Source organism: Hydractinia symbiolongicarpus, chromosome 6 (assembly GCF_029227915.1).
Source record: "Hydractinia symbiolongicarpus strain clone_291-10 chromosome 6, HSymV2.1, whole genome shotgun sequence".
Taxonomy (NCBI): domain Eukaryota; kingdom Metazoa; phylum Cnidaria; class Hydrozoa; order Anthoathecata; family Hydractiniidae; genus Hydractinia; species Hydractinia symbiolongicarpus.
Window position 1 is genome coordinate 31535115 of NC_079880.1, and position 27036 is coordinate 31562150.

The 27036-nt window shown below is 35.3% G+C and overlaps 3 protein-coding genes across 4 annotated transcripts in view; 2 read left to right on the forward strand and 1 right to left on the reverse strand.

Annotated features, from left to right (window-relative positions):
- Window positions 1–61: 61 nt before the first annotated feature.
- LOC130648317 (ras-related protein Rab-22A-like) lies at window positions 62–11892 on the reverse strand. 2 transcript variants are annotated; one of them, XM_057454363.1, is made up of 2 exons: window positions 11565–11892; window positions 62–2322 (listed from the first exon to the last, which is right to left on the reverse strand). In XM_057454363.1, exon 2 carries the CDS (start codon window positions 2307–2309, stop codon window positions 1719–1721), a length of 591 nt encoding a protein of 196 aa, XP_057310346.1. In that variant the 5' UTR covers window positions 2310–2322; window positions 11565–11892; the 3' UTR covers window positions 62–1718. The 2 variants fall into 2 exon arrangements, with proteins under 2 accessions (XP_057310346.1, XP_057310345.1); XM_057454362.1 differs by lacking the exon at window positions 11565–11892 and adding an exon at window positions 6588–7223.
- A 2802-nt stretch (window positions 11893–14694) lies between these two features.
- On the forward strand, window positions 14695–17694 carry LOC130648273 (uncharacterized). Its single transcript, XM_057454313.1, has 7 exons — window positions 14695–14755; window positions 14925–15002; window positions 15200–15823; window positions 15925–16191; window positions 16297–16579; window positions 16682–17043; window positions 17099–17694. Exons 1-7 carry the CDS (start codon window positions 14695–14697, stop codon window positions 17692–17694), a joined length of 2271 nt encoding a protein of 756 aa, XP_057310296.1.
- The window catches only part of LOC130648315 (hydroxymethylglutaryl-CoA lyase, mitochondrial-like), a 91526-nt gene continuing 79709 nt past the window's right edge, over window positions 15220–27036 (forward strand). The window contains exon 1 of the mRNA XM_057454356.1: window positions 15220–15264. The gene's annotated coding sequence lies outside the window, so the exon portion shown is untranslated. The remainder of the gene's footprint in view (window positions 15265–27036) is intronic.

Consider the following 27036-nt stretch of genomic DNA (forward strand, 5'->3'; position numbering starts at 1 on the left):
CATCAAATTAAATTCAAAGATTCATGGTTTAAACCTGCACTATCCTACAAACAACTCGTGATACTGCAAAAGAAGGTTGTCTTGGGATGAGTGCCACGTCAAATATATAAATTTAAAGTTATGTTCAAATTCACTAAACCTAAAAAATGAACATGAAAAATAATCTGTAGCTATAGTTATACAGCTACAAAAGCAATAAAATTGCGAAGTTATAAACTATCCAGGAAAATTGATAGTGGGATTCGGCCTGGCTTTAAACATCAATAAGTTCATTTAAAATTTCTACAAAGAAAAAGGGTTGAAAATAAGAAATCAAATCTTTTTGGAATATGTAGGACAAAACTCGTTTTTCTTTTTCTTTTGAGCACAAACATTCATCTGGTCAAAACAAATAAAACACACTATTAATTGAAAAAAAAGGAAAAACTTTGTAAAAATTTAAAAGGGAACTTTAAGGAAATATACACGAGCTGCAAAATAAATATCACAAAAAATATAAAAGTAAAAAGTCCATATTTTAAATGCAGAAGACAAATTATCTTAAAAATTTAAATTCGTTACAGAATAATTACTTTGAATTTAGAAAAAACTGTTATGCAAAAAAAATCAAAAATTACAATTATTTTTTGGAAAATAATTCCTAATATTGTGTGAGAATTAAATTTTGAGAATTTCGTGAAAGAGAATTTGATGTTTTTTTTCTCTCGATTTCTACCGTTTTTCAAGAGCTTTTTGCTATGTAGACAAGACTGCTGAATTTTGAAATTCATATATCAATACTTAAGATATACTATGAATTTAGTAGTTGCTTGAAACTGGAAAAACGTTTATACAACAATTTAAATGAAACTTTACAAAGATTTATATAAAAAATATCATTAAAGAATGTCATTTAAAGTTAAAAAAAAATACTTAATAAAAAAAAATGGAAAAATAAGCATGATTTTCCATCTAGCGTCTTTTACACACTGCATAAAAAATAATTTATATAATATAGAAAAATATCATATATATAAAGCTTTTGTAACAAAAGATGATTATTACAGGGAAGGACATCAAAGTTTGTTGTGTTATTACGATGAAGTACTTTAATCAGACCATTAAACATTAAAATGTCACCAGAAAAAATTCCTCATAAACCTCTCTTCATTTCTACCCCTTTTTAATTCTACCCCTTTTTATTTCCACCTCTTTTTAATTATATGCCTGTTTTATTTCTATGCCTTTTTCATTTCTACCGAGGAGATTTATTAGTGTGACTTAATCTTGCCAACACGTTTCTAAAGAAATACATTTTCTGAAACAGTTCTTGGTTTTGCAAGGATACATCATTATCAAACTCAGCTTCCTCTTGCCCATAATCATCATCAGCATCAGCTGTGGTGTCATGTTCTTGAAGGTGTATAGGTTTTTGGGCTTGCATCACTTGAAACAAGCCAAAAGCACTTGCTCAACAGTTGGAATGGAGGACGAATACAAGTGGAAATTTATTTAATTGTCATGAATGAATGGCCTGTGAAACATTTCAAAAGCAATAATTTTATTGCCTTGCCTGAAAATCTAAAATTTACAAATGTTGTTAATGTGTAAAACATGTCTTCATTATGAAAATTACGTACCCAAAGTTACTAATTTTACATTAAAAACAGCAAATCAAAAGTGAAAATATACTTAATAAAAACTAAGGTGCTAATGCAACAAACATTACAAGAAAAACTCTAACAGCATTTATAATTTGTCCTTGGAGAAGGTTTAACTAAGGGTTTTAAACCACCAGGTGAATAACTTGGCTTTTCTGGAGGTAGTCGCCGACTTATATCTTCAAACAAATAGTTTACATTATCAGATGTCAAAGCAGACACTTCTGCAAAAACAGCATTGATACTTTCAGCATATTCCACACCAGTTTCTAAACTCACTTCTCTTTGATCTTTTAAATCACTTTTATTTCCAGCTATAGCAATAACAATATTTGGAGGACCAATCTGTTTTAATTCCTTGACCCATAATTTTACACTCTGAAAAGTAGTTTCATTTGTTAAATCATAAACAACTATAGCAGCAGCTGCTCCTCTGTAATACATTGGTGCCAGAGCTTTATATTTTTCTTGACCTGCTGTGTCCCATATTTGATACTTAAATGCTTTGTCACCAACATTAAACGTTTTTGACATAAACGATGCACCAATTGTTGCAGTGGTATGCAAATCAAACCTATCACTAACAAAACGTAATACTAAACATGACTTGCCAACACCAGCGTCTCCAAGTAAGCACAGCTTTATCTCTCTCATTGAGCCATATGCCATAATTATTATGTCACTAAACAAGTCAAAACACATAAAAATGATTTTATCAAGGTTTAAGGCTTGGTATATATTTGACAATGGTGCACAATGTCATTTAATTTCCCATTGTTGACTATTGTTTAAACTCAACTAAAAACAACACAGTTGTACAACTGATGCCATTGGTGCCAATTTTTTTTGCGTTAAATACTATGAAAACTTTTCAGATATTCAAAACCAGGCCTTCTAATTTATCAAAAATTAAAATATGAGATTCAAAGTAAAAAAATGTTATTTCAGAAAACCCACTCTTTTTCAGCAAATATATGGCAGTTTCAGAGGTAAACTATTTTGGTTCATTATGCCCTATGAAATTGAGGTGGAATTCTAATGTACTTATAGCATAAATCAAAGAACAATGCTAGGGATGACAAAAATATTGCGTTTGGAAGAAATTTACATCTACAATCCTTGGCAAAAATGCAAAGGCAATTTTTAAGTTATTTTATAAAGTTGGCAAGAACCACCAACTCAACAAAATTTTCCAGGTGGGAGGCACTAACGTGAAAGCAGCGTGGATCATGTGTGTATTGCATGATTCTGGATCCACAATGTTAAATGTCCTGGTTTCTGCAATGTAGCATTAACAGCATTAACAATATGGTAGTTGTGACATTGTTACTGATTTTTATACATTATTAGAGGCCAAGTTAAGTGTCAAGATGTTTTGCACATATTTATTTTGTTATTTTTGGAAAGGAAATGGGGTATGAAGTTAGTTAAAAAAACTTCCATCATTTTTGCCCATGATACTTATCGTAGCTTTAAAGAATGACATAAATTTTTTATTGGAGCTGTCCAGCGGAGTACTTTTCATTTTTAGAGATTCTTTTAGAGTAGTTTTTCAGATATAACATCCTGAAGTATGCACTATTTTAATTTTTGATCCTAAGTTCAGAATTTGTTGTTGGTAGGGTTATATTTGAATACGAAATCTTTGGAACAAAATAAGCTGAAATGTTCTGGATTATCACGTCTTAGCTAGTATTATAACTAAAGTTTCTGCAAAATCTGAGAAAGTTGACAGGGGACTGTTTGTTAAGTTGGCACAGAGTGACCCAAGAGGAGGGTGGTCAAAAGACCCTAATGTAGCCCAGTTCAGTCCTTTCAAACCTCTTTTACTTTGTCTGAATGATCAAAAGAGGATTTTCTCTTTGTTATTGCTTTTCTATTGCTGTTATTGTTGGGGTGTAAAACTTGAAATTTGCCCACTAACAGGGGTGTAATGGGTGTGTGCACGAAAGACTTAAAGTGGATTATTAAATAAAAGAATTGGATTCAGCAAAATCTAATTAGCTAAAATAGTTTGTTCTTTTATTTTAATTATTGTGTTGCTGCAAATATCAAAAGATGCAGTTAGCACGTTCTCATATTTTAAAATGTAATTTGCAGTCATGGCCATTAGGAATTTAATGTGACGTAACTGGCGAAATTCAACAACTGTCAGCCAAGGCATAATGTGCAAAACTTTAGCTGTTGAAAATATATTAATACGGATTTGTTCTTGCTTTAAAATTATAGTATACTGTTTATACATGGTTTATTGCACCACAGTAGATTGCAACAACAACCAAAACAGATGGAGATTGTGACCTATTGTTTCATAGATAGCATTTTAAAAAAGTATGACGAAACTGCTGAAAAAAAGAAAATTAGTCTGATTTCTTCACCAGTTGTATTTTACTGAAGAATATTTCGATTGTGACATGATGTGTATCACATGCTCTTTTCTTCTAATCATCATCATCATCTTATGTCCGTTTTCCATGCTAGCATGGGTTGGAGAGGGTATATTAATGACCCTCTTTCAATCTGATCTAGATCGTGTTCTAAATTAGTTCTAAACTCGAATTCCTCTTCATCAAGTCTTTTTTTGTTAATGCATACTAAGTCTTTCTCTGTCTACCTCATGGCTTTGCCAGAGGAATGTTAAGTCTCGACACTTTCTTATTCAATTATCCTTCTCCATTCTTTCCAAGTGTCCTAACCAACTCAATCTTCTTATCTGGATAATATCTCCATGCTACGAATATTAAGCCTGCTTTTTAGCTCATATGAACTCTTTCTGTCTTTCAAGCTGGTGTTACACATGCACCTAACCATTCCTTATGGTCAAGATCTTCCTGCTTCATTGTCATTTTTCACCACTGAAAACATCACCCTTCTTTCATGCTTCTACCATATTTCTAACACTTAGACTTTTTCAATAATTACTTACACAACAGCTATCAAAAGAACAACCAAGTCTTCTTTGTGATGTAACCCACAGTAATTGACCATTTAATGAACACAATGATTTCTTTTTAAACTCAGTCAATTGGTCGTCTTTGTCTTACAGTCTTTCGTGTGGCAGCTCAATGTCCACATATTTGTCTTTATTAACGTAAGCTTTAGCGTCTCTTTAAACAACATTTAATTCAATACTTGAAATAACCACTCACCAACTTACTAATTTTAAAGATCTTGAACATATTTTGAATAACAAATTCTTTGTATTTCTTTGTTCTGCAGAATATGAAGCTATAAACATGAGTTACCAGAATACCACATAGCCGTCCATTGTCATCATACCATAGAAATGATGCATTATTATAAAAACTCTTCTCTTCAAGGTCAAGTAGTACTTTTTCAACTCTATTATACCACTCAAGCCATATAGACAATGCATAAGCATCCAGATCTTTCCTTTCTTCAGCAAATTCTTTAGGAAGAGCATTATATTCAACGACCACCCCATCTCTCATCAAAATCCTTAATATCTCTCTCATGATCCCTCATCATCTATCAGCTGTATAATTCATCTAAAGCATCAGAATAGTGATTCTGATACTCACTATTCTTATCACTGATTATTGTTCACGATTTCTTCTTCTTCATGCATAACGTTTTTTTCTTTTCCAGACTTTTATAACTTTTTGTGTTTTTCCTTTGGTAAAATGTTTTATCACTATTTTTATAAATATAATGAAATTCACTATATTCTGACATTGTGCCCCATGTAAGTCTTATTCTTTCACTCAGCTATTATAAAATTTTGATGGGCACTGTGTAATACATTCAGACTCTTTCTAATTATGTCACTAGAAGAAACAGGTCTGAAGCTGGTCGCAAACCAGTGTAACAGATGGTAGGTTTACATTTGCTCCCAAAACAAGTTGATTTGGTGAAGACCTTCTTGTGAAGTGTGTTCTTTGCTGATACTGCCCAGACAAAAGCTGTTTTTATGTTCTATCAGTCATTGTCTTTATCAAGATCCATACTATTATTTAAATTACTTAGAACAGGAAAATCGGCTATTGGTCTGAAGCATGATTTACAACTGGCAAAACTTATAACTATCACATAATATTTCTAATACTTGAAAAAACTCTTCATCAGCACATTGCTCATTCTTTAAAAGTCCAATTAAATGTTCTTTTAATGCATGACATATCTGGCGATGCAGTTTCAACATGTTTGTTTAGATATATGGAAATAAACAGTTTCTCATGTTGACTTAACTATTTTATCCAAACCAGCAAGCTCACAGTAATGATTACATTCATGATTTTTTTTGAAATTCGAGATAGCAAACATGGAAAGATTACCCATACAAAATTTTAAACCACTTTCGTCTCATGGGCTTTCAGTGGCAATTTCTGGATCATAGAGCATAGAACTTGAATATCCAATAACATCAACTCTCCATTTGACTTTGCATATGAATAATGTGCCAGGCATTCAGCTTTCTGTAGTAAAACACAATCATTGTTGGTGTGACAGGGTAAACAATTGTTGTTAACATACTTGTAAAATTCGCCAGGTATAAAATTTTTAATTACGACGCACTGCTTATTAGAAAGCATTATGCCAAATTTTGCAGATTGGTAACTAAATGTTTTTCCAAAAGCAATACCATTATCTTTCAGCAGGTTTTTTTTAATTGTGATTCAAAACTGTGCATTTGCACTGCCTTTTTACACAGAGTTTCTTGGCTTTTTGGATCAACAACAGCCATATTTACATTTTGGCAAAAACGTTTTGATAACAAATGTTTTTCCCTGTATATGCTTTGCTTTATAAAAAGAACGAAATCCACCTTTAGCAAATGGTTCTTTTTCAACAAAATACTTCTGTTTAGTCAATGGACACCAAGCCATGGACACCAAGCCATGGACGCCAAATCAAATTCGGCTACTTCAATTATTTCTGATTATTTCAAATGTTTTTGATATTGTAAAATTGAAATATAACACTTACAGTTAGTTTGATCCTGTCCAACTAGATTGATACTTTGGTGATACTTCAGTTGATATAAACTCAGCGTCCAATGCAGCTGTATTAGTTAGATAACTATTAATGAGAAGATACAACTATCAATCTCCCCTCTTTCTTTATTTGTGTCAACTCCATTGGCTGGTCATCTTCTTTATCATCTGCAATTATTCACTTGCAACATAAACTTGATATACATCGGTAAACCATAGTCGAAGGAGAAATGTAACATTCTGGATCGAACCAATGAAATACTTTCTATAGAACTGGAGGTTTATCTATGTACAGTGGGGTCAGCAACATAATTATCTCCAAATCTTTGTGAACAAAATAAAAATAAAAAAACAAACAAAAATCCAAAATGTTTGTCTGTATACAGTAGGGTCAACAGCACATCCCCTTCAAGCTTGAATGGTGTGTGGAAGCTGGCCATTCTCAATAGCTTGTTTCAGTAGCTTCCAAGATGCTCCACGTTTGGTGAGTGCATCACTGATTTGCATTGAACCTTCTATCCATGTGACTTTAATGTCACCTTCTTCAACCATTTCTCTCAAGGCACAGATTTCTAGTCTCAGATGTTTGTCTGATGGTTGCTTTGTTGAACCAAGTGCTTCGTATAATGACTGTTGGTTATTACCATAGACTTAAAACTGTTGATGTTTTAATAACAGATTACTGACCATGTTAGAAACGAAGAATGCCAATTCACACTCGTCACACATTGCTAATGTTTCAGCAGCCAATGCTGACCTTACAACATGTTTGAGTCGAGTACAATTCCACGCTAGTGTGCAACATTGCTGGAACTTATCACACAGAAGAACTATCTGGCCACCAGCATTTGGTAAACTATTGAAGCTGCCATCTGCATAGACTTGGATGTGAATTGAATTAAAATCAAGGCAGGGAAATGTCATGAATGATGGATTATTTTGGACTTAAGTGATGACTTTGTTAGCATCAATGACATCTGTGAATGTAGCTTCTTTGTTGATTCTCCCAGACAAGTATGAGACTTCACAACTGATTTCAGGTTTGGACATGCATGATAGCCAGTTCAATTGACCGATGGATCTCAGTTCTCCTCTAACATTTTCATTAACACGTGTACGTTTGTCCATTTTTGGTGGTAGCTCGATCTTTTTAATTGAGGATGCAAAATTGTTTTGAGAGAGCATTATAGAAAAGTCTTTATGTTGTTTCAGTTCAATTCCCAAATATTTAAATGCTGTGTGATGTTCAGTACTAAACTTCAATACTTGTCCCAATGGCTGGATAACCTGTATACGAAAGGTTTTTGTGCCACTCCACATAATGTGATCTACATGACAAACAAGGATTTCATGCAACGCATCACCAACACGCCAATAGAACAATCCATTGTCAAATGGACTAGGGGTAACACCTAATTTGATCAATTCTTGTCGGAGTCGCAGGTAAAACTGGCGAGGAGCATCTGCAAGACCATAAACACACTTTATGAGTTTCCATAATTTTTCAGTATTGGCTTCTTTAGGTGGTTTTATGAATACTGTACGTTCTATGGCATATCCTTGAAGAAAGGCTGTTTTTATGTCTAGAGAATGGAGTGACCATTTCATTGACGCTGTGATGGAAAGACAAAGTCAAACACTCTCTCTTGAGCAGGTGGGACTATCTGTCTGATAGTCTTGGGATTCTTGAAAGCCTTTTGCAACTAGTCTGGCTTTTGTTGATGATTTGTTGTCAATATCTTTAGGAGTGATTACCCAACGTACATTCATAAAATTTTGACCTTCATCTATGACTTCTTCATAGACTTTCTGAGACTTCCACGACTGAAGCTCCCGTTGTTTGGCAAGTTCTATGTCAGTGTCAACTTCGGCAATGAGGATTTCTGATTGTAATACCTCTTGATCGTTGTTGCTTTTGTTAGTATGATGCCATGTTGTTACGTCACTACTGAAATCAACTGATTGAAATTCACCTTCGGGTGACTTAACATTCCATGAATACTTCTATTTTCCTGTCAATTCTCCTGATCTGCTATGTAGGGTTCTCTTTTTGCATGTATCGTCATTTTTGAGTTGATACTCCACGGTGTTGTTTTTACGCAAAGAATTTAGATTAGGACATTTCTGGTTGTCAGATGATGCTTGTTGGACATCAAGAGATTGTTGTTGTTCAAAATCTGTGTCTAATGTTCTTGTGTTTGTCGCTGCTGAAGACATGTAGCGATGCGTTCTATGCGTGTTTCTGGATCTTGGAGCAGTTGCATGTGGTGTAGGAGGGGGTGTTGGTGCAATCATTGGTGGAGTAATGGAAACATGATGTGGTTGTTCATCAGAATCACTGTCGTCTTCGAGTGCTTGACTCTGTTTTTCTGGAGTACTTGGTGAACCAGATGTGACAGCATCTTTTTCTGATGATATATGATTTGAATCATCTTGATCACAGATTGTAGAATCTTTGTTTTGCACAGGGGAATTTCGAGCTGGTCGTATGCGGCAAGGGTGTACTCTGATGTAATAGCCACCATGTTTGAGCAATGTTTGCTGTCCATCTTTCCCTAAAACTGTAGCTGGTCCTCTCCATTTTGTTTTGTTGTTCCTCTTGTAGTAAACAATATCTCCAGTGAGAATAACAACATCACTGTAGGTACAAGTATTGCTTGAAAGGGCACGGCGAAGTCGTTCTGATCTTTCATGGTGCATAAAGGCCTCTCTAGCGGCATGTAGAGCATTTAAATTCTGGCGAAGTATATCACTCGTTGGTATATCTGCATTCAATGCTGGCAATTCATTATTCATAGCACTAGGGAGGCGTGGATTGCCTCCAATTGCCTTTCAATAATTTTTCAAATAATTTCAATATCACCCCAATCTTGGTGTGTCAATGCCAATTCTTGGCATTGACACACCAAGATAGGGCAATATTGAAATCACAGTCGGTATCTTCCAGAACTTTGTCCAGCATTGCGGATATAATTTGGTTGTGACGCTCAACAAGGCCATTGGACCAAGGAGATTCAGCTCCAGTTGTTCTCACTTTGATGTTCATTTGTTCACACATTTCCAGAAAGGATTCATTGATAAATTCACCACCATTATCAGATAGGAACTTATTTGTAGTGCCATAAACACTGATCCAGTTGGAGAATAACCCTTTTATGATGTGCTCAGGACGTTTGGAAGGGATTCTTATACAGGCCGAAAGACGTGTAGCATGGTAGATCATATGTAGCAGTATCTTTTGACGATAGAATTTCAGATCCATGGCAACAGTGTCTAGAAATTTGTTGACTGATGGTAAACCAACAACTGGTCTGAGTGCAGCTCTGGCATACTGTTGACATGTTTGGCAATTTTTCGCAACAGCATGCAGCTCTTGCTCCAGCTCTTTATCATGTGCCCAGGGGTCGCCAGCAGATTTTACCAACTTGATGAGTTTGTGAACTGGTGCATGCGCAAACTGATGGTGTATCTTCAGTGCTTGGTTATGCTTTGATGTTGCTTCCTGAACAGATAAGACAATGTTTGGTTTGCATTTTGAATCAACCATGGACAAGAGTTGTGTTTGTCTGGTGAGTGGAACTATATAGTGACCACTCTTTGTCACATTGAGGTTCACAACAGTGTTAAATACTGACGCAGTATCATCTTTGAAATCAATGGACATGTTTGCTTTTTTCATAGCTTCTCGAGAAAGGAGTAGTGGAATGTCTTTTTCAACAATGTCAGTGGAAATACCTATTTCACGGAGACCAAGAAAGGCAGGTATGGTGGCTGTCTGGGCAGATGTGACCTCATTTCCATCTCCAAAGCGATAGACGTTGGAAACAGGAGATGTTTTAACCTTTTTAATGTCAGTTTCGGAAAGACTTTCGATGAAAGTGTTATACCAACTACGGCCACAAACTGTTTTCACCACTGTCAAGAACAGCAGCATTCCAAGATTCTGCCACCAGTCCAGGAAGATGTTTTGGGTGGTCATAATCACTTTGAAATAATATAATCTTATAATAAGTGTCATGTTCCTCAACTTGATATAGGCTTGGATCATCTTCTTGCTCCTGGAAGTAAACATATCTGTGAGGAAGAGGTTGATTTCGTGGACGCATGGAACGCTGATTATCGTTTTGGTGTTTTTTATCGGGGCAATCTGCAGCCCAATGATAAATTGATTCGCAAATTCTGCAACAACTGATTTTCCCACTGCGTGATGGTGGATTTTTGGAACTTGCCACAGAAGAGTATCTTTTCATCAGTTGTTGGTTGGTTTGTGTTCGTCTGTGAGGATAGCGTTGATAATCTTGATTACTATGTCTGCCAGCAAAGTATGCTGGATAATATTCGTCATTGTCAACGTTTTCATAAGTGACTTCATTAATTCCATGGACTTGTAATGAATTGGAAGCTTGTGATAAGCTTTCTTTATTTTCATGTTGATCAATGTAGGCTCTGTAACGGTACCTTTGGCCAACTTTTCATCCTGCTTTGAGAGATTTGCTGATTTTAAGAGCTTGTAAGCAAGGAGATCTTCGGATATAGTGGTACCATGGCTCTGCAGTTTGAAATACAACTTTTCAAACTGGCGAATGTGTTCTTGAATGGAAGTTTCAGACTTATCCAGAGCTTCGAACTTTTCTAATGTTGTGTCTTTCAAATAAAGTTTATCTACCTTTTCTAAAACCTTTTCCAGTCCATCATCGCTATTAATGATTTCTAATTCAAGTTCAAGTACGGCTTCTTCAGCCGACCCATCTAATGTCAATAATACGGCTGCTCCGTGCTTCTTTTTCTCGAGTGTGGTGAATGAGGACGAGATATTTACTTTCTTTTTCCAATCAGTGTATAATGAACTTGTAGACAACAAGGGAGGATTTTTGTTTGATGACATTTTGCATCCAAAAACCGTGTAACATCCAGAGTCGGGGATCTTGTTCCAGCTGCTACTACTGTTAAATTAAAATATAACACTTACAGTTAGTTTGATCCTGTCCAACTAGATTGATACTTTGGTGATACTTCAGTTGATATAAACTCAGGGTCCCATGCAGCTGTATTAGTTAGATAACTATTAATAAAAAGATACAACTATCAGATATCACTTTTCCTAGACGTAACATAGAAGAAACTGAAAAACTTTTGGGTGCCTCAAAGGTTGGCTTTGCAATTCTAGATTCATTCTCTTTATTACAGGTTTTATCTGGTAATGATGTTGAGATTAGTCTATTTCCAGACTTGAATGGAGAATCTTCCATTAATTTGTTCCAAACTTTCGAGTCATCACTTCTGCTTTTTATAAATCTGATATGTATTTTTCGGAAGTTAGGAACACAGGATAACTTTGAAAAGATGACCCATTTTGTGAGGCTAATATGTCACACACCATATCTTCTAATTCGCTACCTTAGTTCTAAAGGGGCCTAAGTCCTGAGAGCCTTAAATCTAAAGAGGCCAAGTCCATTTTCTTGATTTTGAGAAAAATGGGATTCAAGTTTTTACTTGATTCTGAAGTCATTTTTAATATTTATAGGTATGGAAGTAAAACTTTTCTGAAAGCCATGATTATGATTTTGTTTCTTGGATCAAAAGCTGTTAATGGCAAAGTAAATAAATCATATGCTACAAAGTAAAAACAACAAAAAGGACTTAGGCTTCTTTAATGCTTACTAATTTTAAATTAAAAGGACTTAGCACCATATGGATATTTTCACTAAAGGGGCCTATGTCCATGCCTTCAAAATTCAATTTTTTGAAAAAGGCCTAAGTCCAAAACATTTCTAAAAGCAGTCCAAACACATTCTGAGTACAAAAAATGTCAAAAGTTATTAAACATAAAAAAGGCCTAACTCCATGCTTTTCCTAAAGCCCTGAAGAGAACTAGAATAGAGTAACTGAATGAGACTGATAAAAGTGCTGGTAGAAGTACATTTTATTTGAAGTATGAGCTAAATATTTTAAATATCTCTTGAATTTTGCTATTAATATTTATTATACAGGAATTATTAGACTAGTAGATATTAATCAACAAGAATAATATCAGCTATCAACAAGACTGAAACAGTGTTGAAGAAATAAATAATAGAAGTTTAATAAATTAGTTGTTATGTGTCTTTATGTCATTAGTCACTTAATCAAGCATGCTTAGAGTTTTATAACATAGCCTTGACAGTGAGCGATATGTAACTAGTATTACCAGTGTTTTTGAGACTGGATCGTATTGACATTTAGCCAGGCAATGCAAGTTACTGCACCCTAGAGGCTACTCTGAGGCAACTTGAGGCAATATTGTAACGTAATGTAATGTTAACCAAAATTGAAAAAGAAACTAAATGAAAATATATTTTATTGAATCTACTGATAAAGATACTTTTAGAGCAGTCTCGGCAAGTCTTGAGTTATGAGTAGCTTTTCTGTAAAGGTAAATTTAAAAAAAAAAATTACTTCACAGCAGTAGACTCTTCGTTGTGAGTATTAAAAAAAATCATCAGAAATAGAAAATTGAAATCAGGAAGTACAGCCCAAAAGGAGAGCTGATTATTGAAAATAGTACTTAAGACCCCTTAAAAACTATTTTGAATTGATACATAATGAAATTATACAGGGCATATACAGAAAACTCCTATATAATAAGAGTGTTCAGAATCAGCTAACAGTGCTCAATATGGTCAGTTGACCATAGAGCCGTCCCTGTCCCCTGTTAGAGAATTTGAACAGAACTAAATAAAAGTCATAAATCTTTGGTAACTCTGAAGTGCAAATATTTAGTTTAAACTTAACAAAAACAATGAATCAAACTACTGAAATACTTGGAACTATTGCAAAAACTGAATAATAAAAAGTATATAACTTGATCAAAACAGAAAATATAAAGAATAAAAATGACCATGAAAATAAAAACTGTTTTAAAAATAAGGAATGAAAAAATATGTTAAAATATATATTAATAGTAGCCTAAGTGAAATTAATTGTTAACTAATGGAATATAGTGCTAATGGGCGATACTACTAAAGGAACTCTTGAAACTATTTTGTAAATTCTCTATGGAATAAGCGAGAAATGGGGTTAAATAAAGTTTTGCAAATAATTACATGCTGGGAAGGTTGAAAACTAGTGACTGTCATCTAAGACCTTCCCGTTTTTTAGAATTTTAGGTCAAAATTCAGTCCTCTTTGAAAAATTTGAACAGAACTAAATAAAGGTGATTAAATCTATGATAACAACTCCAAAGTTTAAAGATTTAGTCTAAAAACTAAACAAGAGCCAATGAAATGTCTAATCAAAATACTGAAATACTGTAGAAAGTCTGTTAAATTGAACAGCACACCAAAGGCTATGTGTAGTAAATAGCCAATAAAGGCCCACCATTCTCCATCATCTATCATCCATCATCATTCATTTATCATCTGAATTTTCAACTTCTCCTGTACTTGTCAAACCTTGGTAATATTCGTGAAATTGTGAAAGAATTGCATTATTAGAGCATAATGCAAGCAAATCCTGAAAAAAATTGTGACTTTGATATTACAGCACATGTTTTTCTATAAGCAAAGGGCTAAATTATGCTCAAAGCTAATGTGTTAATTCCATGCCTATGAAACAATCTACATGGTTACTCTCTGGATTCATAAAAACTTGTAAAACATTTTAGGCTAATTATTTAGACAAAATGACAGAGTCTAAGTCTTGTATACTTACAAACGTTATGCTTTACCAGGATAACGTCACATGAAGCGATTTGAATAAAAATGAATTAAGCTTACCTTTTGCAATGTATTCAACAGAGGTAGTTCTTCTTTGTATAGTGTTGGCAATTTAAAATCTTTTGGGCCACTCTTCCTTGTTTGTTTGGGTTTTGTACTAACCACAACGTTTGTGAAAGTAGCAGTTACACTATATCGAACGACAATTGAGATCTTGAAGTCAGTGGAAGGTGCAATTTTTATTTGTCTGACCTTTTTGTCAGGAGATTGATCCTTTATTAATAGGGAAAAAGAACCATCTAAATCAGTTTTGAAGTTGTAGAAGTTGTTTGAATCCATTGAAATTACTTTATATGGATTTTTCCTCGCAGCTTTCTCAATCAGCGTGATCCATTGTGTAGGGTGATGGATGTTAACTCCTTTCTTTGCACGCTCAATAACGGAATGGACCGTATCATTAACATTTGTGTGTGGCCTTTCTATAAGTGCACAAGGTTGATGACAATACCTTTTTTGTTTGCTGAGATGGATAGCATTTGAACTATAAAACGGTTTTTATTTTGGCCAGTGCAATTGTCAGCAAAAAGATAGAGTGTTTTTACAATGTCTGGTAATTCTTCAATAAACAATTTCAGGCAACTTGAAATTTCATTGGAGCCACGCTTTGCAATGCTCTGGTTCCACACAAAACAAAAAGTTGTTTGCGTCACCAAGTTTGTAACCGTTAGATTATAAACGGAAAGTTTACGTTTATAAAAAAAATAGAATTTTGAAGAACGAACGCAGCTACGTATATACTTTCATCCTTAGAGGATTCTTCTTTGATATTGTTTTTAAATTGCCTAGTCATTTTTAAATTGCCTAGTCATTTTTATTTTTCAGGTGCATATCATACTTCTCTTGCAATAAGGTCTTGTTAACAGATACAGACGGACAGATAAAAAAACTCACACTATTTCTAGGTCCCTGAGTTTAAGGGAACCTGAGAATTTCCACTCAACGAAGCATTTGTATCACTTACTTACTCACCTCCGAAGTGATTGGACGTGTTTTCATCCGTGTTTATCCAAGTGTACTCATGCACTAGAAAGCTCGAAGACAGCCTTTGCTAATATAACAGAAGTGTCATTTTTTATTTCTTTAACTTACATTGAAATGGCTTATGCTTTAACTAAAACTGATTTAAAGTCTATGAAAAAAGATGTATCTAATGATATTTATGCTCGTGACTGGAAAAAATTCAGTCATGATGCCTTTAGCACTGAACTACAATATACGGATTGGGATGCTATACTTCAACCAAGCACAGATGATCCCAATGTATCGTTTGATAATTTTTATAACAGTTTCAACAGTCTTTTGGATAAATACGCTCCATTAAAAACGACTTGTAATATAAAAACTAGAAAAAAATCCAATCCTTGGATTACTAATGGTATCCTTACCTCTATTACTAAAAGAGACCTTCTTCATAAACGTTTTTTAAGAGAAAAAGATCCATATTTTAAGTCTCTCTTGTTAGAGGTTTCAAAAAGTACCGCAATAAAATTGTAACTCTGTGTAGATTGAGCAAGAGTAATTTTTTCAATAAATATTTTAGTGATAACCAAAAAAATATTGGCAACATTTGGAAAGGTGTTAAAAATATAATTTCTGTTCGTTCTTCTGCTTCTGCTTCTCCAACCTGTATGAACATTGATAACTTACTTGTCACTGATCCAGTGACAATTGCTAGCTCTTTTAATAATTATTTTTCATCAATTGCTGACAATATAAGAATGGGCATCCCATTTACATCAAAACATTTCTCTTCCTTCTTAAAAGATTCTGTTCCTAATTCAATGTTTCTTTTACCAACTGATGATATTGAAGTTCTCCATTGTATTTCTTCCTTGGACCTTGGTAAATCTTCTGGGCCATTTAGCATTCCTGCCCAAATTTTTTCTACTGTTAAAACTGAATTATTCGTTCCACTCTCTAAACTTATAAATTTGTCTTTTACTTCAGGCATTTTTCCTTCTAATTTAAAAACTGCCAGGGTTATCCCTATTCATAAAAAAGGATCCAAATTGGAACTTACAAATTATCGACCTATATCCTTACTTACAAACATTGATAAGATATTTGAAAAACTTATATATAAACGGGTGTATGGGTTTCTTGAAGCTAACAATGTCCTGTATAAGCAACAATTTGGTTTCAGAAAAAATTACTCAACCTGTCAATCACTAATGAATATCTCTCAAAAAATTATGGATGCTCTTGATAAAGGAAATTATGCATGTGGAGTGTTTATTGATCTCCAGAAGGCTTTTGATACTGTTGATCATGAAATTCTGCTTACAAAGCTTCATCATTATGGAATTTGAGGTAATGCTCTCTCTTTATTTAGGTCCTACTTAATAGGTTGTCAACAATTTGTGTCTTTAAATGGAGCTAGATCAGCAAATAATCTTACCAGACATGGTGTCCCTCAAGGCTCTGTTTTAGGACCACTTTTATTTTTAATTTATATAAACGACTTGAATTGTGCAATTAACTATTCTATGGTACACCACTTTGCTGATGATACAAACCTCCTGCATTTCAGTGACTCTTTGAAACAACTGGCCAAACAAATGAATTTAGACCTCAAGCTTCTCTGTCATTGGCTGAATGCTAATAAGATTTCTCTTAATGCTAGCAAGACAGAATACATTATATTTAAACATGCACATAAACCTCTGAATTATGATTTTAGGCTTCTCATCAATGGTAAAAGGCTTATGCCTAGTGATTCTATTAAATATCTTGGTGTTCTATATATTAGATTCTGATTTAAGCTGGAAGACTCAGATCAATAATACTGTTGCCAAGCTCAAGAGGGCTAATGGAGCTTTAGCTAAACTTCGTCATTTTGTGTCTCAAAATGTCCTTATCCTAGTCTACTATGCCATTTTTCATTCCCACCTGCAATATTGTAATCAAATTTGGGGTCAACCAAAGAGTCTTGATGTTAATCGTATTGCTGTTTTACAAAATTTTGCTATCAGACTAATGACTTTTGAATCTCGAAGAGCATCATCTAGTATCATCTATGGCAACTTGGAAATCCTCAAATTCAATGATATTGTCCAGTGTCAGAACATTCTGTTTTTGCATAAGCTTTTTCATGATAAAATGCCTGCTACTATCCAGAATACTTTTGCGGTTGACTTCAACCATGCCCAGAGCACTTGCGCAGAAAAGGCTGGCTTGATCAATCTTCCTACTGTCAATACCGTTTGTTTTGGTAAAAATTCTATTAGATTGAGCACCATTAAATCCTGGAATAAGATACAGACATCAATGACTAAAAAATTTGTTTCCATAGATTACTTTGGTCTGAAAAGTGATCTAAAGAAGTATTTTATTGCCTCTTATTAATTTGTAACAAATTTTCCCTTTGTTCTCACACGGTTCATTTATCTGGTGATTATATATGTTCGTGCCGTCTTGTGTGTCCTGTGCCGTCTATTGTACTCGTCCAAGGGTGGCCTTATCCTCGTCTTAGCTTCTGCTATTAGGTAAGGTCTCCCTTCAAAAATAGTTTGTTTGTTTTTTCTCTTTATATTAAAATTTATTTAATTATTTGAACTGTACAGCTATTTTTGATTAATAAAATTATCTTATCTTATCTTATCTTAACAGCATTTCGATATTCCACACAAACATCGCATTGATCCTTCTTAGGTTGATGGAACCCTAGATTAAAATTTTCGTTGAAAATCTTACGATAATAATGTTCTTCCACATTGCTAGTAGAGTTTTCTAGCTTGAAAAGCTGGTACATTTTAGATATGTTCATGTGACAGGTGTATATCTGTCTGATCCTGTCTCCTGTTGGCGTTGTCGATGTGCGCCATTGTGGTATCTTGGTCTACCATATTTGTTTTTGTTTTTGTAAAATAGGTGAGTATGTGTGTCCAGCGAGAGAGCAGATGTGGGATTTTAACGAGTAAACGACTGTATTTTCAAAAAACGAAGATAAAACAAAACTTTATAGCTACCAATGTTAGATTGCCGCCATATTTGTTTTTATTTGCTAGACTTTCGGCGCCGTTTAACTAGAACGGCATTAGGACTAAAGATGGTAGAGTTAAAAGTGTAAAAGAAGAAACACGTGTTTGTTGATTTTATATAGAAGAAAAACCATTTTCGTATTTGTTTATTTTATTACCCCCAAGTCATTGCTGAAATGGTCACAGGTTATGGGCCCAGTCCACCAAGAAACCAGTGGAAGAACTTGATTTTTGATGGGGATGAACGAAAATTTGAGATATGGGAAACAAAGATTTTAGGTTACATCATAGTCATAAGAAAAAGAGATAGTCTGGGTACCCGGGCCGTTTATTTACGTTTGTTTTGTTTTACGGCGCAATGATGAAATTATTGCGCCGAGACAAATTGAGACAAATTTGGTCTTCCGAAGATGGCGGACGCTTTTCTGTAACGGAAAATTTGTAAAACTTAAAAACCATGAAGGATTTCTGAACCTGATCCTGATTATCATTTATCTTGCGAAAAATTGCATGTGACGATAGAAGTAATTGGATTTGGTCAGTTTTCAGCAAACAATCATGGCAGAAATAAGAATTAGTGAGAATGAACGTAACGAAAATCGGAATATTAATGATGTGGATGAAAACGAAAGTCATGAAAACGAAGATCAGGCGCTATCATACTGCGAAAGGTGTGGAAAAAGATGCAAGTCTGCCCGTGGGGTCCTGCAACATCTACGTTTCTGTAAATCAAACGAGGTGAATGAAGACGAAGTTAGTCAACCTCCACCACAAGCTCCAAACAACTCGTTAGCAGTGGCAGACCAGCGAAACAATTTCGAGATTACTGAAAAATTCTATTGGGGAGATGTGAGAGGAAGCATTGCTAAAGAAAACCTTAAAACGTGTTATGAGAAAATCGTGTATTGGAGACGCAACTTGTTCATGTTGCCAAACGGTGCGGTCGGTAAATCGTTCATTCGTGAAATCAACCGATTGTTAAACTCCTGGTGTGAGAATAGTCCACTAAAAGAATGTGTAATGACAGCTATACACGTTATGCCAGCATTGCTGTTACAAAAACCAACAAAGACCTCAAAAAGTCGTGATCACGTCAATGCTCTTGAGCGGAGGTTAGTATACTGGCGAAATGGAGACTTTCTAAAGCTACTTGCTGAGGCAGCGGCTATACAGTCAAGAATGTCAAGCAAAAACACAAAAAGGGACATCAACACTATATCTCGGAGGTTTAAAGATTTAATGCAGAAAGGTAACGTTAATGGAGCGATTAAACTGATAACGAACAACATGACAGGTGGGGTATTGCCATTAAAAAATCAGACTATCGATCTGCTACGGATGAAACATCCCGAAGCAAAAGAGGCTGACGAAGACGCGATAATGCAAGGACCAACGAAAACAGTCGAGCCGATTATCTATGACGTGATAGATGAAGCCATGGTTTTAAAAGCTGCACTATTGACGAAAGGTGGTGCAGGACCCTCTGGTATAGACGCCGATGGCTGGAGAAAGATCCTCACATCCAAAATGTATGGTGAAGGTGGAAAAGATCTTCGAACTGCATTTGCAAATGTAGTCAAGAAGATGTGTATTGAAGAATTTGATGATGGTACATTGGAAGCTTTGTTAGCATCAAGACTTGTACCATTAGACAAAAACCCAGGTCTAAGGCCAATTGGAGTTGGAGAAGTTTTGAGGCGAATTGCGGGGAAAATTGTTATGAGTGTTGTTAAACAAGATGTCGTTGCTGCATCATCTAAATCTCAAATGTGTGGACAAAAAGCAGGCAGTGAAGCAGCAATCCACGCAATGAAAGTGATGTTTGAAGATGATAACTCAGATGCAGTTTTACTTGTAGATGCAGCGAATGCTTTTAACAGCTTGAATAGATCGGTATTACTACACAACATCGGAATTATCTGTCCTGAAATATCGACTTTTGTAAAAAATTGCTATACGCGACCAGCACGACTCTTCGTCATTGGAGGTGCTGAATTGCTATCTAAAGAAGGTACAACACAAGGCGACCCTGTTGGTATGGCGATATATGCAATAGGAATTACACCCCTTCTCGATTCTCTGGTGTATCTCATTGGTACAGATCATAACAAGACAGTGGCTTTTGCTGATGACCTCACCGCATCTGGCAATCTTGAGTCAATACGAAAATGGTGGGACAATCTGACGCGAATCGGTCCCAGTTTTGGATACTTCCCACAACCAGTAAAATCTTGGCTGATCGTGAAATCAAGTAAACTTGAACAAGCCAGAAAGCAGTTCGAAGGTACATGCATTCAAATTACTGTTGAGGGTGAAAGACACCTGGGTGCTGTAATAGGAAGCGTTGAATACAAAGAGACGTATGTAAAAGCGATGGTGACCAAATGGGTCAGGGAGATCAATCTACTGTCAGACATAGCAGTAACGCAACCTCAAGCTGCATACATGTGCTTTGTAGATGGCTACAAGAACAAATTTACATACTTTCTAAGAACGATCTTTGGCATAGAAGAGTTCCTGACACCTCTCGATGAAGTTATTCGACACAAGTTTATCCCTGCGGTAACTGGTGGTCACATCGTTAACGATAACGAAAGGAAACTTTTAGCACTCCCTCCGAGGCTTGGTGGATTGGGAATAGATGTGTTTTGTAAAAATGCAACGATCGAGTATGAGAACTCGAGAAACATGACAGCCTCGCTGAGAAGTCAAATTCTCATGGTGAACAATGAAGAAGGTGACAAGTCCAAACAACAAATTCAATCAGAACGACGCAGACGCTATCAACAAGATCTTGAAGCATTGCGAGCTGAGATGACAGACGAGGAGAAACGAATCAATGAATCTAATATGCGAACGGGAGTCTCAAATTGGTTGACAACGCTTCCACTTATAGAGTGGGGGTACGATTTGACAAAGCAACAGTTCTGGGATGCAATCAAGATTCGATACAACTGGCAACTGGAACGATTGCCCTCCAACTGCATATGTGGTGTTCGGTTTGATTTAAGCCATGCATTGTCATGTAAAAAGGGTGGACTAGTCACACTTCGACACAACGAGATTCGCAACATAACTGCAGACCTTCTCAAGGAAGTATGTAAAGATGTAAGAGTAGAGCCGAGTCTTCTTGAAATCAATGGCGAAAGATTCCAACAACGCATGGCAAACGACGGAAATGAATCAAGACTGGATGTGAGTGCACGCAGTTTCTGGATTCCTGACCAAAGAGTATTTTTAGACATAAGGGTATTCAATGCCTACGCTCAGAGGTACAGGAATATGGAAATAAGCAGAACCTTCCAGAAAAACGAAACGGAAAAGAAGAAGCAGTATAACGAGCGCGTACTTCAAGTGGAAAATGGTTCCTTTACACCTCTTGTATTCGCGACAAATGGTGCGATGGGCGATGAGTGCAAAGCCTTTTTTAAACGCTTAGTCGATATGATTGCTGAAAAACGGTCCATTCCGGTATCTTTAGCGACGAATGTCATACGAAAAAAGATATGTTTCTCGTTGCTACGGTCGACAATTCGATGTGTTCGGGGTTCTAGATCGACGCTAGATAGGGATATTAATCTCAATGACTTTGCGTTGGCGAATAGAGCTTCAATTTACGATTGCATCTAAATGTACTGTTAAATCAATATTAGTTATATGTCGTTTCGTATCGTAATGTCACCCTTTCAATGTTCAAAGTGTTATCTTTCCATGTATAATGTCTTTAGTCATTTGTGTTTTATATTGTAAATTCTAGGTTGGTTTATGTTAATATATTATTAATTGGTTTATTAAAAAAAAAAAAAAAAAAAAAAAAAAAAAAAAAAAAAAAATGATGAAATTATTGGGGTGGCCGGAGCAACCAAGGTTGGTTGATCAAGTAATGAAAGTTATTGAAAGAGTGATTGATAAGTTACTTAGAGAAAGAATTGATATAGATAAGATGCAATTTGGTTTTGTTCTATGGCGTGGCACTACAGATGCAATATTTTTACTCAGACAGCTTCAAGAAAAGTACTTAGGAAAGAGAAAGAATCTCTATTTTGCCTTTGTAGATTTAGAGAAAGCTTTTGATAGAGTGTCACGTAAAGTTATTTGGTGGGCTATGAGAAAAATAGGTGTGGATGAGTGGCTAGTTACGATAGTACAGTCTATGTACAGCAATGCTTAAAGTCGTGTCAGGATTAACGATTCACTTAGTGATGAATTTAGTGTAAATGTTGGTGTACATCAGGGTTCTGTACTTAGTCTTTTGTTGTTTGTTCTAGTCTTGCGCTGTCGATGGAGTTCAGAACAGGTTGTCCATGGGAGTTATTGTATGCAGATAATTTGGTTCTCATAGCAGAGTCGATGGAAGAATTAGTTAAAAAGTTTGAAAAGTGGAAGAAAGGACTAGAAGAGGGCTAAGGGTGAACACAGCAAAGTCTAAAGTCATGATTAGTAGCATTGCAGCCAAGTGTGACCTTGTAGTTGGAAAGTGGCCTTGTGGAGTTTGCAGGAAAGGGGTTGGTAGTAACTCAATTTTTTGTCAGACTTGCAAGCATTGGGTACATAAGAAGTGCAGTAGTATTGGTGGAAGGTTAGAGCTGGCATTCTGTTTGTATGCAAGCGTTGCAAAGGTGAGATTATAGAGACTGAAGTATTTCCAGCTTCAATGATGTGCAACAGTGGCTCGTTAGAGATAGTTGAGAACTTCTGTTACTTAGGTGATATGTTCAAAAGTTCAGAGAGTTACTTCCTTTGTTGACTAACAGAGTCCTGTCAATTGAGGTAAAAGGTAGGTTGTATGAGGCCTGTGTAAGAAGTGTTATGTTGTACGGTAGTGAGACATGGGCAGTGAAGCAGGAAGATCTTGACCGTTTAGAAAGGAATGATATGAGAATGGTTAGGTGGATGTGTAATGCCAGTCTGAGAGACAGAAAGAGTTCAGATGAGCTAAGAAGCAGGCTAAGTCTCTGTAGAATTAAAGATGTTATCCAGATAAGAAGATTGAATTGGCTGGGGCACTTGGAAAGAATGGAGGAGGATAATTGGGTAAGAAAGTGTAGAGACTTGATAGTTCCTGGGGCAAAGCCCAGAGGCAGACCGAGAAAGACTTGGCAGGAGGTTATAAGGACAGACTTGATAGAGAAGAAGTTGAGTTTAGATCTAACACAGTCTAGATCAGATTGGAAGAGGGTCATTAATATACCCTGTCCAATGTTGTAGCCAGTTTTAAAAACAATAGCGAAAAATTTTATGCCTCTTTTTACAAATGTGTTTCCGAGAATATTGTTTTCAAAAACTTATCAAAAAGAGCATCAGTTATCCTAGGATTTGAGTTAGCGAACTATGTACTTGCCCACCTAACAGGTTCAGTTGTTAATGGTGATATTGCAAATGTATCTCCAGGTACAAATTTTTCACCAAAGGAAAAGCAAATTATTAAATATCTTGCAGGATATGTTTTTGGAACACTTTACAGACGTATACGTAGATCGAAACAAAGTCGTAGTATCTTGAATCTGCAAAGCATACATCTACTTATTGCTGGTAAATCAACTGACCAGGAACACGATACCGAAATCAATACACTAGTTCGCATTAAAGACCGAGGCGGCTTATGGACAGTAACATCAGAAGTTTTTGAAATTTTTTCCATAGTTGAATCCCATTTCCGCCAAGAGTCTAGCACCACGCATAGAATTATTGACAGTAAAAAAATGGTATCATATCTCATGAATAATGCAAGAATTTTATGCAATTACAACAAATTAAAAAATGCTTCAACTGAAGAAGTTAGTAAAGAGATAGCTTTGAATTTACTGGAACATCTTATCATGTTGTATATTCGTGTTCGTGTATATTCACTTGTGAAGGATAAATGTCAACGGCACAATGTTAAATCAAAGGCTAAAAAATCACGATCCTTGCGAACTGAAGTAAAAAAAGCATCAAGCACTTTGGATCATGGACATTAGTCTTGAACAACAGACTATAAACTTGTTAAAACAGCTATTTTTATAGCTACAAACTTATAAAAAACATTATTTTGGAAAGAACGAGAAGTACACGGAAATATTCAACCTTTAAAAGTAAGTATTTTTGTATGGAACTTACAGAAAATGATTTCATACACATTCAGTTTATTGTGTGCTGCAAAATACTACCTTCAGAATAATGCTGGATAAATATTTGCCCATTGGGACTCAAAAATTTATGTGGAACTTATATTTGTGAATACTGGCCCACAGAATTTTCTAATCATACTCACCATCAGAACCATAAAAACAGAGTAAGGTGAAGCCAGTAATAATGTTTTTTAAGATGTGTGGCTATAAAAATAACCGTTTTTTGTGTGCTGCTTCTTCTTTGATTTGTTGATGACTTGGCGCCTCAATCATTTTCTTCATTATTTCTTTTTTTTACGACATGGCATAGACTCAACATCAATTTTGGCAAATGCTTCGTTGTCAATACAATTACCAGCTATTGGTCTGAATATTTTTTGTGTACGAATCGTGTTATCGTTGTATCCAAAATCTCTAACAGTAGGATTGTCTTTTCTATGCCCCATTGATCGTTGTCTTCCGAAATAATTTTCCAGTGGATCTTGGCAAAAGCGCTCTGTAAGAACATATGCTACACCATGTGACAATAGATATTTAATAAGCTCGATCGATGAATATGTTGTGATTTTAATACCTTCATATGTTTGCCATGAGATGAACATGTTAGATTTGGCATTATCAGTGAAATTTCCAGGTCTTGTGGCAATTGAGTCCTTCCAATCAGAAAAATATTTTAGAAATGTTTCAAGTAGCCATGTAAAGCGCTCGTCATCTTGTGATTCGAATGGTTTTAGAAACGATTTTGCTTTAGTGATGCCTTCTTTTGTATTTCTGATGTTCAAACAATCAAAGAACTTGTCCATCATCATACAAAACGTGGCAGTAGCTTCTGCTTCTGGTGGTCCATATGTTTGGAGTGCATGAAAAACTGATTCACTTAACACCTGTGCAGCTAGTTGGACATTCATCACAGAAAAGGGTGTGAGTTTAATATGGTTATTTGTGATTTTGGGAACAAGGTGGAGACCACAGTCCAAATCATCAAAAAAAAGCTTTGATATGTGATTCCATGTCAGATATTTACCATTGTTCCACATACTTCTTGTGCACCTTCCAGCCATTGAATTAGCTAAGCAGTTTCTGGCAGTTTTAATCAGATGTGGTGGGTCGGATATGAAGTAAATATATCTCTTTTCAGTTGCCATCACATTAAGTGTACGATAGGTTACATCAACGTCTCTATTAGCATCTTCCACTCTTGTCATATTAAAATGCATCCGATACATACTGCGGTTTGGAGAAGCGCCATCACTTGTAACACCGACCACTTTAATTCCACAATTATCCTCCAATATGCCAACAGCTTTCCAAAATAATGTAAATAACTGAACAGACGTAGCATTTGTGGTTGCAAAGTTGGCAAGGGAGAATTTTAAGGGGTTAACAATACTTCGAATTAAAAAGACCAGCATGTGTGATGCAATGTCATCAGATTTTTGAAGGGATGCCAAATTAAGTTCCATATCACCTAAGTCCACATATCCAATTAAGTCACCGGTGTGCTTATCCCAAACTAATTTCTCTTGTATTTTTATTTCATCCATTAACACAATACCATATCGTTCTATGTTTGAAAAATTCTCCACTATTTTTTTTAATTCTAAGATGACATCTTTATTAAATCCTTGTTGTGGTCGTATATAGTTTTTGTAGTCCCTTAATCGGCGACGACTGGGCAAAATAACGAAACCAGCTTTTGTTTTCTCGTCATAACGCATTTCATCATAAAACGAAGGCGATTTTGCAGCTAAACCCAAACAATACCGGATAATCATAGGATGATATCTAACAGCTGTCTTTGATGAAGAAAGATATTTTTGTTGTTCACTCCAAAAGAATTGCATAAATTCAGGCATCTTTTCGTAATCTGCATTTGACATGATATTCATCATATCTTTGCTCAAACTATCATCAACAGGTACTGCCTTTTGTACGATTTCTTCCATCATCTTTAATTTGTCAGCTTTTAACTGTTTGTTCTCAATTCTATAACTTTGAAGTTTCAATTTTATACGATCAGGAGATGTTAAGGAAACAGGAGCTTTATCATGAGCCGGTGTGGATAAATTGTCTTGTTTTCTTTGAAGACTAAGTTTTTCCCTAGATTCAGCTTTCAAACACGGTTCACATTTGTCTTCAGTGTTAATTAATAATTGGCAGGAAGGTGGTCGATGCCATTTTGTTTGAGAAAGAGGATTTGGTAATATGTCTATTGTTGGGTTAAATTTTTTAGGTGCAGTATATTCAATGCAACTACCAGAAAATGATCTTGGCAAACCAGGACAAACAAAGAAACCCGAAATGTATCTAATCAAATTAGAAATTGTGATATTTTTAACTGAGTGGTCATAGATATTATAAATTTGATGTTGTTTAGGAAGACTCCATAGTAGCACACGGACATTAAACTGAAGACTTGTATCAACATAAATCTCATACTTTGGTACCATATGAATATCATCATTGCAATAAAATTGAACACTGTTCTCGGAATAATTATATTGCCACTCGGCAAGTCTGAGATTTTGAATACAGGAAGAAAATTCAGAAAATGATTGATAACATTCAAAATATTCAGGTGCTTTAATTTCTGGAGG

Bases quoted from the DNA above. Each gene is read 5' to 3' on its own strand.
- LOC130648273 (XM_057454313.1), top strand. From the start codon at position 14,695: ATGGATGTTAACTCCTTTCTTTGCACGCTCAATAACGGAATGGACCGT. The intron at 15,824-15,924 runs GTACCGCAATAA...ACATTTGGAAAG, and splicing joins CTTGTTAGAGGTTTCAAAAA to GTGTTAAAAATATAATTTCT. The intron at 17,044-17,098 runs GTAAAAGGCTTA...TCTATATATTAG, and splicing joins TTTTAGGCTTCTCATCAATG to ATTCTGATTTAAGCTGGAAG.
- LOC130648317 (XM_057454363.1), bottom strand. From the start codon at position 2,309: ATGGCATATGGCTCAATGAGAGAGATAAAGCTGTGCTTACTTGGAGAC.